This window comes from Oncorhynchus mykiss, chromosome 6, assembly GCF_013265735.2.
Source record: "Oncorhynchus mykiss isolate Arlee chromosome 6, USDA_OmykA_1.1, whole genome shotgun sequence".
Classification (NCBI taxonomy): domain Eukaryota; kingdom Metazoa; phylum Chordata; class Actinopteri; order Salmoniformes; family Salmonidae; genus Oncorhynchus; species Oncorhynchus mykiss.
The window spans coordinates 93,259,314-93,272,586 of record NC_048570.1 but is presented as its reverse complement, the minus strand read 5'-3'; the positions used below and the strand labels follow the sequence as shown (position 1 = coordinate 93,272,586).

The 13,273-nt window shown below is 39.8% G+C and overlaps 1 protein-coding gene across 3 annotated transcripts in view; it reads left to right on the top strand.

Moving 5' to 3' along the window:
- The first annotated feature begins 543 nt into the window (after positions 1 to 543).
- The window catches only part of LOC110526833 (troponin I, fast skeletal muscle), a 15,225-nt gene continuing 2,495 nt past the window's right edge, over positions 544 to 13,273 (top strand). For 2 of the 3 annotated variants that reach the window (XR_005052318.1, XM_036981601.1), the window contains exons 1-3: positions 4,224 to 4,370; positions 12,675 to 12,708; positions 12,861 to 12,897. Coding sequence is in view for 2 of the 3 variants with exons in the window: in XM_036981601.1 (XP_036837496.1) it covers positions 12,701 to 12,708; positions 12,861 to 12,897 (45 nt within the window). In the remaining variant the exon portion in view is untranslated. Of the gene's footprint in view, positions 563 to 4,223; positions 4,371 to 12,674; positions 12,709 to 12,860; positions 12,898 to 13,273 lie in introns of those variants that run through there. The other variant, XM_036981602.1, reaches the window with a different exon arrangement.

Genomic DNA, 13,273 nt, shown 5'->3' with positions numbered 1-13,273 from the left:
ATCTTTGAAATAGATACACTCAGCTAGTTCAACATTCTCCATGGGATGGAAAACAGCAGCCAAGTACAAGGTGACTTGTTTTATTAGAGTGTGTATGAAGTTCCTCTGGAAGATGACTTTAAATGTAACTTTGGTCTCTAAGGGCGTAGATAAGAGATGTGGTAGTAGATTCATGTACTGTAAAGTTTGCTTTAAAAGGATCTATGTATCTACAGTATGTTAGACTGACGGTTCGGATGTGCTCTTGGAGAAAGGTCATGGCAACAATGTGGTTGAAATGTATTTTAGGACCTAAAGGTCAGATGTGGTGTGTTCTTAAAGGGGTAGTTCACCCCAATTTCAAAATGATTTATTTGTTTCCTTACCATGGAAGTTCATGCTATCTCAAATTCTAGCTATTTTCCCTGTAATGACTTTGTAATTATTCATACAGAAATAGTTGTTTCTTCTTCTCGTTGTGAATTAATTGCAGCCCTCTCATTCGCCTGCAGGGTGGATACCAACCAAACGGAACGTCTGAGTGGGTCTCTCTACATCTCATGTCACCCATTTCATCATTACAGTAAGACGACACCTGATGACACACATTTTGAAATCACTAGAATTGAATCACATGTTGACTACCAACCGTTAACAAGAGTGTTAGGTAGACTGTCACAGTGGTGGTTACTGAACTCAATCACAGGTTGACTACCAACCCTTCACAAGAGTGTTAGGTAGACTGTCACAGTGGTGGTTACTGAACTCAATCACAGGTTGACTACCAACCCTTCACAAGAGTGTTAGGTAGACTGTCACAGCGGTGGTTACTGAACTCAATCACAGGTTGACTACCAACCCTTCACAAGAGTGTTAGGTAGACTGTCACAGTGGTGGTTACTGAACTCAATCACAGGTTGTCTACCAACCCTTCACAAGAGTGTTAGGTAGACTGTCACAGTGGTGGTTACTGAACTCAATCACAGGTTGACTACCAACCCTTCACAAGAGTGTTAGGTAGACTGTCACAGTGGTGGTTACTGAACTCAATCACATGTTGACTACCAACCGTTAACAAGAGTGTTAGGTAGACAGTCACAGCAGTGGTTACTGAACTCAATCACAGGTTGTCTACCAACCCTTCACAAGAGTGTTAGGTAGACTGTCACAGCGGTGGTTACTGAACTCAATCACAGGTTGACTACCAACCCTTCACAAGAGTGTGAAGTAGAAACAAGTGTGTTAGAGCAGGGCTGGAGGTGAGGCCTGCAGGAGGGTATCTCTCCAGGAGGAGGTTGGTTATAGCACTACTGGAGGTAAGGCCTGCAGGAGGGCAGCTCTCCAGGAGGAGGGCTGGTTAGAGCAGGACTGGAGGTAAGGCCTGCAGGAGGGCAGCTCTCCAGGAGGAGGCTGGTTAGAGCAGGACTGGAGGTAAGGCCTGCATGAGGGGGGCTCTCCAGGAGGAGGGCTGGTTAGAGCAAGGCTGGAGGTAAGGCCTGCAGGAGGGTATCTCTCCAGGAGGAGGCTGGTTAGAGCAGGGCTGGAGGTAAGGCCTGCAGGGCTGGTCACCCTGTCTATGGCTCCATCAGGTAACACATTGACTGACAGGGAGACATTCAGGCTGTACCATCTGTTCTACAGAAGCATCTCTAACAGTTCACTATCTGCAGAAACAATGTGTTCAATTAGAAGGGGTTTCCTATTGAAAACACTGTTAGAAGGGGTTTCCTATTGAAAACACTGTTAGAAGGGGTTTCCTATTGAAAACACTGTTAGAAGGGGTTTCCTATTGAAAACACTGTTAGAAGGGGTTTCCTATTGAAAACATTGTTAGAAGGGGTTTCCTATTGAAAACACTGTTAGAAGGGGTTTCCTATTGAAAACACTGTGCTCAGTTAGAAGGGGTTTCCTATTGAAAACACTGTGCTCAGTTAGAAGGGGTTTCCTATTGAAAACACTGTGTTCAGTTAGAAGGGGTTTCCTATTGAAAACACTGTTAGAAGGGGTTTCCTATTGAAAACACTGTTAGAAGGGGTTTCCTATTGAAAACACTCTTAGAAGGTGTTTCCTATTGAAAACACTGTTAGAAGGGGTTTCCTATTGAAAACACTGTTAGAAGGGGTTTCCTATTAAAAACACTGTTAGAAGGGGTTTCCTATTGAAAACACTGTTAGGTGTTTCCTATTGAAAACACTGTTAGAAGGGGTTTCCTATTGAAAACACTGTTAGAAGGGGTTTCCTATTAAAAACACTGTGTTCAGTTAGAAGGGGTTTCCTATTGAAAACCTAAATCAGATGACCTGAAACCGCTCAGCAGTGAAGGGCTGATTTTTTTACTTTTACCTGATGAATTTTCTGGTCACAACATGGAGTCTTCTTGTTTCTACAGTTTATTACTTTACCAGCAAACAGGGACAATGGCTCGTCTTCAGAGGTAAGTATCAGGTTTGAAGGTAAGACACAGATGCAGACTGTGTCCAAGTAACAATGTTTATTTCAGCAACAGGCAAACGACAGGTCAAGGCAGGCAGGGGTCGATAACCAGAGTAGTGGGGGGAAAGGTACAGGACGGCAGGCAGGCAGGCTCAGGGTCAGGGACAGGCAGAGTGGTCAGGCAGGCGGGCTCAGGGTCAGGGACAGACAGAGTGGTCAGGCAGGCAGACTCCGGGTCAGGAACAGACAGAGTGGTCAGGTAGGCAGGGTCAGGGACAGACAGAGTGGTCAGGCAGGCAGGGTCAGGGTCAGGGCAGGCAGGAGTCGATAACCAGAGTAGTGGGGGAAAGGTACAGGATGGCAGGCAGGGTCAGGGACAGACAGAGTGGTCAAGCAGGCGGGCTCAGAGTCAGGACAGGCAAGGGTCAAAACCAGGAAGGAGAGAAAAAGAGAGACTGGGGAAAAGCAGGAGCTGAGACAAGAAACGCTGGTTGACTTGACAAACAAGACGAACTGGCAACAGACAAACAGAGAACACAGGTATAAATACCCAGGGGATAATTGGGAAGACGGGCGACACCTGGAGGGGGGTGGGCGACACCTGGAGGGGGGTGGAGACACCTGGAGGGGGGTGGAGACAATCACAAGGACAGGTGAAACAGATCAGGGCGTGACAGTAAGTGTTGTATAAACTTTTTAAACAGGGAACATTCGTTCTGACATTTCAAGATTTCATTTTTTATTTATTTACATTTGAGATAATTTATGTACTTGTTGACGTGTTACTGCGTTGTTAGGAGCCAGGGACATAATCGTCTAGCTACAGCCACTAGAACGTCTGCTATAACACCAATACACTTTAATTTTGGCTTTCCAAACAAACACGGATCAATGGCTCGTCTTCAGAGGCAACTGTTGTTTAAACCGTTTCTCTAGTAGTATCTACCCAAGCCTATGACTTCCACGTATCCTTAACCACTGTACAGAAACAGTACATCTATTATAGTCCAACTCTAATCATAATATTTGTCCTATTTCACACATGTACACGTGTGTATTTAATATACATGTGTGAAATGGAAATGTATTTTTTTGTATATCCCAACTCCCCTGAAGACACCCTCGGAGAGCCAGGTGACGTTTGAATTAAAATCCAAGGAAAAGTGATTTTTTTACACAAAAAAAAGAAGGTTGAACTTGTTCTCTATAAGTTCCATGAACATAATCAACTAAATCCCATGTCTCCAAATCAACCCTGGCCCCTTAGACGGTAACAATATATCCTCTTCATAGGTCTCCTTCTGAGTAGAGTAAACCTGGAAGTAAAGCCCACGGTGTGACGAGGTTGGGACTAGGTGGCATTCCTCTCTGTCAGACAGGCAGGGGGCAGCACTATGTCAATAAGTCATAAAAGAAGAATAACAGTCTTGAAGGCTGGGGTTATTTATATGAAGGGATCCTGAGGGCAGAGTGGCTGCAGACTGCCAAGTGAAGGGATGGGTAGGTGTCTGTGCCTGAGGGAGAGGGTGGCATGGTGGGGGAAATGGGGGGTGGGTGGCAGGGTGGGGAGGGAAGGGGCAGGGTGGGGAGGGAAGGGGCAGGGTGGGGGCACTGGGGAGTGGAGGGGCAGGGTGGGGGCACTGGGTAGTGGAGGGGCAGGGTGGGGGCACTGGGGAGTGGAGGGGCAGGGTGGGGGCACTGGGGAGTGGAGGGGCAGGGTGGGGCCACTGGGGGGGGGGGGGTGATATAGACTTTCAGAAGAGTGTCGGCCCATTGGTCTGGGTTGGTCTTCAAGTCCATAAAGAGTTAGGCAGGATAGTGCTGAGCCATCACTGGACAGCATTAAAACAACCGTCTGTCCAGGGCTGCGTTACAGCCACCCACCGCAGCCCTCCTCTCTGCCACTGCAGTCCCACGTTCTGTACCACTACTGCCCTGTTGGCCGGATTAACTCATAGGTGAGCCTCCCTGTTCTGTCTGATCCTCTCTGGTCTGCCTGATCCTGTCTGGTCTGTTTGATCCTCTCTGGTCTGTCTGATCCTCTCTGTTCTGCCTGATCCTCTCTGTTCTGTCTGATCCTCTCTGGTCTGTCTGATCCTCTCTGTTCTGTCTGATCCTGTCTGATCATCTCTGTTCTGTCTGATCCTGTCTGGTCTGCCTGATCCTCTGTTCTGTCTGCTCCTCTCTGGTCTGTCTGATCCTCTCTGTTCTGTCTGATCCTCTCTGTTCTGTCTGATCCTCTCTGTTCTGTCTGATCCTCTCTGTTCTGTCTGATCCTCTCTGGTCTGTCTGATCCTGTCTGATCATCTCTGTTCTGTCTGATCCTGTCTGGTCTGCCTGATCCTCTCTGGTCTGCCTGATCCTCTCTGGTCTGCCTGATCCTCTCTGTTCTGTCTGATCCTCTCTGTTCTTTCTGATCCTCTCTGTTCTGTCTGATCCTCTCTGGTCTGTCTGATCCTGTCTGATCATCTCTGTTCTGATTCTGTCTGGTCTGCCTGATCCTCTCTGTTCTGTCTGGTCCTGTATTTGGCTCCATCCATCTTCCCATCAATTTTAACCATCTTCCCTGTCCCTGCTGAAGAAAAGCAGTCCCAAACCATGATGCTGCCACCACCATATTTGACAGTGGGGATGGTGTGTTCAGGGTGATGAGCTGTGTTGCTTTTACGTCAAACATAACGTTTTGCATTGTTGCCAAAAAGTTCAATTTTGGTTTCATCTGACCAGAGCACCTTCTTCCACATGTTTGGTGTGTCTCCCAGGTGGCTTGTGGCAAACTTTAAACAACACTTTTTATGGATATCTTTAAGAAATGGCTTTCTTCTTGCCACTCTTCCATAAAGGCCAGATTTGTGCAATATACGACTGATTGTTGTCCTATGGACAGAGTCTCCCACCTCAGCTGTAGATCTCTGCAGTTCATCCAGAGTGATCATGGGCCTCTTGGCTGCATCTCTGATCAGTCTTCTCCTTGTATGAGCTGAAAGTTTAGAGGGACGGCCAGGTCTTGGTAGATTTGCAGTGGTCTGATACTCCTTCCATTTCAATATTATCGCTTGCACAGTGCTCCTTGGGATGTTTAAAGCTTGGGAAATCTTTTTGTATCCAAATCCGGCTTTAAACTTCTTCACAACAGTATCTCGGACCTGCCTGGTGTGTTCCTTGTTCTTCATGATGCTCTCTGCACTTTTAACGAACCTCTGAGACTATCACAGTGCAAGTGCATTTATACGGAGACTTGATTACACACAGGTGGATTGTATTTATCATCATTAGTCATTTAGGTCAACATTGGATCATTCAGGGATCCTCACTGAACTTCTGGAGAGAGTTTGCTGCACTGAAAGTAAAGGGGCTGAATAATTTTGCACGCCCCATTTTTAAGTTTTTGATTTGTTAAAAAAGTTTGAAATATCCAATAAATGTCGTTTCACTTCATGATTGTGTCCCACTTGTTGTTGATTCTTACAGTTTTATATCTTTATGTTTGAAGCCTGAAATGTGGCAAAAGGTCGCAAAGTTCAAGGGGGCCGAATACTTTCGCAAGGCACTGTATGTAGGCTATCTGTGGTTCACTAACATATGTAGGCTGTCTGTGGATCACTAACATATGCAGGCTATCTGTGTGTTCACTAACATATGTAGGCTATCTGTGGTTCACTAACATATGTAGGCTATCTGTGGTTCACTAACATATGTAGGCTATCTGTGGTTCACTAACATATGTAGGCTATCTGTGGTTCTGGCTTCATATCGCTGGTGTTTCACCATACGGTTTTTGAAATTAATATCTATTGTTTAGTGATCTGTTTAAATTCATATCTATTGTTTAGTGATCTGTTTAAATTCATATCTATTGTTTAGTGATCTATTTAAATTCATATCTATTGTTTAGTGATCTGTTTAAATTCATATCTATTGTTTAGTGATCTATTTAAATTCATATATATTGTTTAGTGATCTATTTAAATTCATATCTATTGTTTAGTGATCTATTTAAATTAATATCTATTGTTTAGTGATCTATTTAAATTCATATCTATTGTTTAGTGATCTATTTAAATTCATATCTATTGTTTAGTGATCTGTTTAAATTCATATCTATTGTTTAGTGATCTGTTTAAATTCATATATATTGTTTAGTGATCTATTTAAATTCATATCTATTGTTTAGTGATCTATTTAAATTCATATCTATTGTTTAGTGATCTATTTAAATTCATATCTATTGTTTAGTGATCTATTTAAATTCATATCTATTGTTTAGTGATCTATTTAAATTAATATCTATTGTTTAGTGATCTATTTAAATTCATATCTATTGTTTAGTGATCTATTTAAATTCATATCTATTGTTTAGTGATCTATTTAAATTAATATCTATTGTTTAGTGATCTATTTAAATTAATATCTATTGTTTAGTGATCTATTTAAATTCATATCTATTGTTTAGTGATCTATTTAAATTAATATCTATTGTTTAGTGATCTATTTAAATTAATATCTATTGTTTAGTGATCTATTTAAATTCATATCTATTGTTTAGTGATCTATTTAAATTAATATCTATTGTTTAGTGATCTATTTAAATTCATATCTATTGTTTAGTGATCTATTTAAATTCATATCTATTGTTTAGTGATCTATTTAAATTAATATCTATTGTTTAGTGATCTATTTAAATTAATATCTATTGTTTAGTGATCTATTTAAATTCATATCTATTGTTTAGTGATCTATTTAAATTCATATCTATTGTTTAGTGATCTATTTAAATTAATATCTATTGTTTAGTGATCTGTTTAAATTCATATCTATTGTTTAGTGATCTATTTAAATTCATATCTATTGTTTAGTGATCTATTTAAATTCATATCTATTGTTTAGTGATCTGTTTAAATTCATATCTATTGTTTAGTGATCTATTTAAATTCATATCTATTGTTTAGTGATCTGTTTAAATTCATATCTATTGTTTAGTGATCTATTTAAATTAATATCTATTGTTTAGTGATCTATTTAAATTAATATCTATTGTTTAGTGATCTATTTAAATTCATATCTATTGTTTAGTGATCTATTTAAATTCATATCTATTGTTTAGTGATCTATTTAAATTCATATCTATTGTTTAGTGATCTATTTAAATTCATATCTATTGTTTAGTGATCTATTTAAATTCATATCTATTGTTTAGTGATCTGTTTAAATTCATATCTATTGTTTAGTGATCTATTTAAATTAATATCTATTGTTTAGTGATCTATTTAAATTCATATCTATTGTTTAGTGATCTATTTAAATTAATATCTATTGTTTAGTGATCTATTTAAATTCATATCTATTGTTTAGTGATCTATTTAAATTCATATCTATTGTTTAGTGATCTATTTAAATTCATATCTATTGTTTAGTGATCTATTTAAATTAATATCTATTGTTTAGTGATCTATTTAAATTCATATCTATTGTTTAGTGATCTATTTAAATTCATATCTATTGTTTAGTGATCTATTTAAATTAATATCTATTGTTTAGTGATCTATTTAAATTAATATCTATTGTTTAGTGATCTATTTAAATTAATATCTATTGTTTAGTGATCTGTTTAAATTCATATCTATTGTTTAGTGATCTATTTAAATTCATATCTATTGTTTAGTGATCTATTTAAATTCATATCTATTGTTTAGTGATCTGTTTAAATTCATATCTATTGTTTAGTGATCTATTTAAATTCATATCTATTGTTTAGTGATCTGTTTAAATTCATATCTATTGTTTAGTGATCTATTTAAATTCATATCTATTGTTTAGTGATCTATTTAAATTAATATCTATTGTTTAGTGATCTATTTAAATTCATATCTATTGTTTAGTGATCTATTTAAATTCATATCTATTGTTTAGTGATCTATTTAAATTCATATCTATTGTTTAGTGATCTGTTTAAATTCATATCTATTGTTTAGTGATCTATTTAAATTCATATCTATTGTTTAGTGATCTATTTAAATTAATATCTATTGTTTAGTGATCTATTTAAATTCATATCTATTGTTTAGTGATCTGTTTAAATTCATATCTATTGTTTAGTGATCTATTTAAATTCATATCTATTGTTTAGTGATCTATTTAAATTCATATATATTGTTTAGTGATCTATTTAAATTCATATCTATTGTTTAGTGATCTATTTAAATTAATATCTATTGTTTAGTGATCTATTTAAATTAATATCTATTGTTTAGTGATCTGTTTAAATTACATGTATTTTCTATTTTATTCTTATTATCACAAAACAGTGAGAATGTGACAGCCTGTCGTGTCTGTAAAGTAATACTCAGTAATACTCAGTAATACTCAGTAATACTCGGTAATAGTCGGTAATAGTCAGTAATAGTCAGTAATAGTCAGTAATAGTCGGTAATAGTCAGTAATAGTCGGCAAAAGTCAGTAATTGTCAGTAATAGTCGGTAATAGTCGGCAATACTCGGTAATACTCGGTAATACGCAGTAATACGCAGTAATAGTCGGTAATAGTCGGTAATAGTCAGTAATTGTCGGTAATCATCAGTTATAGTCAGTAATAGTCAGTAATACTCAGTAATACTCAGTAATACTCAGTAATACTCAGCGATACTCTGTGATAGTCTGTGATAGTCTGTGATACTCTGTGATACTCTGTAATAGTCGGTAATAGTCGGTAATAGTCAGTAATACTCAATAATACTCAGTAATAATCCAAGCATTACAGTGAAGGAACATTAATTTCCTCTTTGAAGTTGAAGACCTTTAGGAAAAATCTTAGGCACTTGGGAACGTGTCCTGGCTGAAGGTTGTTTGTTTCTGTCTGTAACAGCCAAGTCGTGGTGAGAACCGCTGATACCTCACACAGTATCAGATCTTAATGTCAGTAGGGAGACTTATAGCTAAACTTAGCCGCTAGTTTCATTCCCTGCGTCTCTTTCAGTGTTTTCATCTATTGTCCACTGTTTGTCAGTTGACAGAAAAATGATAGAAAACATAGATGTACAATTTGAATAGAAAATACTTTATTTAGTGACGTAACACCTTGGATACTTTATGTCCAACCTTTTTGCTTTATGTTAAACTTGTTGATGATGATGATGAAGACTTTGTAACATAGTGGTCCCTGGGGGAGGCATAGACTCTTCCTGGCCGTATCACAACCGGCCGTGATTGGGAGTTTAAAAAAAAAAACATTCACTTTTATTTAACCAGGTGTGACAAAAACAACAACAACAGAGTTACACATGGGATAAACAAACGTACAGTCAATAACACAATGGAAAAATCTGTATACAGTGTGTGCAAATGAAGTAAGGAGGTAAGGCAATAAATAGGCCAATAGCGGCGAAGTAATTACAATTTAGCAATTTACACTGGAGTGATATATGTGCAGATGGGGATGTGCAAGTAGAAATACTGGTGTGCAAAAGAGCAGAAAATAAATATGGGGATGAGGGTAGTGGTTTGGATGGGTTATTTACAGATGGGCTGTGCACAGCTGCAGCGATTGGTAAGCTGCCCTGACAGCTGACGCTTAAAGTTAGTGAGGGAGATATAAGTCTCCAACTTCAGTGATTTTTGCAATTCGTTCCAGTCATTGGCAGCAGAGAACTGGAAGGAAAGGCGGCCAAAGGAGGTGTGGGCTTTATGGATGACCAGTGAAATATACCTGCTGGAGTGCGTGCTACGGGTGGGTGTTGCTATGGTGACCAGTGAGCTGAGATAAGCTATACCTAACAAAGACTTATAGATGACCTGGATCCAGCGGGTTTGGCGATGAATATGTAGCGAGGACCAGCCAATGAGAGCATACAGGTCGCAGTGGTGGGTGGTATATGGGGCTTTGGTGACAAAACGGATGGCACTGTGATAGACTGCATCCAATTTGCTGAGTAGAGTGTTGGAGGCTATTTTGTAAATTATGTCGTCGAGGATCGGTAGGATGGTCAGTTTTACGAGGGTATGTTTGGCAGCATGAGTGAAGGAGGCTTTGTTGCGATATAGGAAGCCAATACTAAATTTAACTTTGGATTGGAGATGTTTAATATGAGTCTGGAAGGAGAGTTTACAGTCTAGCCAGACACGTAGGTATTTATAGTTGTCCACATATTCTAAGTCAGAACCGTCCCGTAGGGCGCCACACAATTGGCCCAGCGCGGTCCGGGTTTGACCGGGGTAGAATTTGTTCTTAACTGACTTGCCTAGTTAAATAAAGGTTAAATAAAATAAAATATAAAATAAATAGACTTATTGTATGTGTATGATACCAATGCATGCTTACCTTACTAGCCTACTAATAGAAAGAGTTCCTAGTATGATCCCTGGCCAAGGGAAGAATGCTCCCTGACCAAGGGAAGAATGCTCCCTGGCCAAGGGAAGAATGCTCCCTGACCAAGGGAAGAATGCTCCCTGGCCAAGGGAAGAATGCTCCCTGACCAAGGGAAGAATGCTCCCTGACCAAGGGAAGAAGGAAGAAGGAATAGGGTGCCATTGGACTCTGGTCAAAAGTAGTGCGCTATATAGGGAATAGGGTGCCATTGGACTCTGGTCCAAAGTAGTGCACTATATAGAGAATAGGGTGCCATAATGGAGGCAAAAAGGCAAATTCTTGGATTTGTGAACTTTTCACAAACTTCTCACCAGGTGGCAGTATGCACACACAACTGTGGACTGGTGTAGTGCTTTAAACACACCACCATGGGGAGTGAGGGGGTTAGACAACAGCCACAACGGCTGCCTTTACACAGACAGAACAATTCTGAGCTTTTGCCTAACTATTGGCTAAAGAGTTGATCTGATTGGTTTAAAGAGTTGATCTGATTGGTTTAAAGAGTTGATCTGATTGGTTTAAAGAGTTGATCTGATTGGTCAAAAGATCAATAAGTGGGGGGAAAAGATCAGAATTGGGCTGCATGTGTAAACGCAGCCATAGTAATTCGATCCACCACTCTGGCGTTTGGAGGAGAAAGTTGGATTATGATCATTGGAGACTAGGACTGGCCACCCCACATAGCCTGGTTCCTCTCTAGGTTTCTAATCTCCACCCCTCATAGCCTGGTTCCTCTCTAGGTTTCTAATCTCCACCCCTCATAGCCTGGTTCCTCTCTAGGTTTCTAATCTCCACCCCTCATAGCCTGGTTCCTCTCTAGGTTTCTAATCTCCACCCGGCACAGCCAGAAGAGGACTGGCCACCCCACATAGCCTGGTTCCTCTCTAGGTTTCTAATCTCCACCCGGCACAGCCAGAAGAGGACTGGCCACCCCACATAGCCTGGTTCCTCTCTAGGTTTCTAATCTCCACCCGGCACAGCCAGAAGAGGACTGGCCACCCCACATAGCCTGGTTCCTCTCTAGGTTTCTAATCTCCACCCGGCACAGCCAGAAGAGGACTGGCCACCCCACATAGCCTGGTTCCTCTCTAGGTTTCTAATCTCCACCCGGCACAGCCAGAAGAGGACTGGCCACCCCACATAGCCTGGTTCCTCTCTAGGTTTCTAATCTCCACCCGGCACAGCCAGAAGAGGACTGGCCACCCCGCATAGCCTGGTTCCTCTCTAGGTTTCTTCCTAGGTTTTGGCCTTTCTAGGGAGTTTTTCCTAGCCACCGTGCTTCTACACCTGCATTGCTTGCTGTTTGGGGTTTTAGGCTGGGTTTCTGTACAGCACTTTGAGATATCAGCTGATGTACGAAGGGCTATATAAATACATTTGATTTGATTTAGTGTGTTATGAAGGGAATAGGGCTCTGGTCTATTGTAGTATCACTATATAGGGAATAGGGCTCTGGTCTATAGTAGTGCACTATATAGCGAATAGGGTGCCATTTGGCATTCCCTCCTGCTCTCAATCTTCATCACATGACTCTGGACCCGGGGATCTCATGACAGACAATTGGTTCTTTGTTCAGAATTCCTGGATTTGGGGAATAGTTACCTCAGTACAATATAACAATAGACTTGGGCCCTTGTTAGTCCAGTACAATAGCTTTGGGGCCTACAGCACTTTGAGATATCAGCTGATGTACGAAGGGCTATATAAATACATTTGATTTGATTTGTTGATTTGGTTGTTAAGTAAAGGAACAAGGAACGTGATAGGGGATCTTTCTTGGGAACTGGCTTATGTGTGTCATGGCTGCCGTACAACTTTGTGTCGTTTTTCATTGGATGGAATTCACTGTTAAAAACCAGCAGAATATAATTTAACTGTAGTGTTTTTACTTCTTCCTCAGAACGGTGAAAAGACCAAACAGACATCATGTCTGAGTGAGTAAAAGTGGATTTCAACATTAGGAACGAGTTTACAGAATATTTTTTTTGCATAAATCCAGAAATGTATTTCTTTTACAAAATGGATCAAAATGATCATTCCTGGACAACAAGAGAATGACATTAATTGTACTCACTCTTTCTGACAGGAAAAAGATGTCATCGAGCCGCAAGCATCATCTGAAGGTAACCAACGGCAACTTCCATGACCTCTTCATGATCTCTCGAAGATTCTATCCAGTTAGTGACTAAACAGAGATCTTATATAAACAGCTTAGAGATCTCTTACCTCTTTAAACATTATGACAAAAATACCACTTGTGATTTGTACGTTTTTACAAACAATCCAACCACTTTTTGATAACAAATGTTATATTAACAAATCAAAAATATAAAAGACAATCACTGCTTTGAGGTCTTTCCCTTTAGTAAGACTTGACTATTTAAAAAAAAAAAAAAACTACATTTTAAGTGAGAATAGGCATTGGTCTGAAGCTGAAAAACAGTGATTCACATGAGCACCGCAATGACTGTTCCACCCATGCTCTACCAAGGTTTTCCA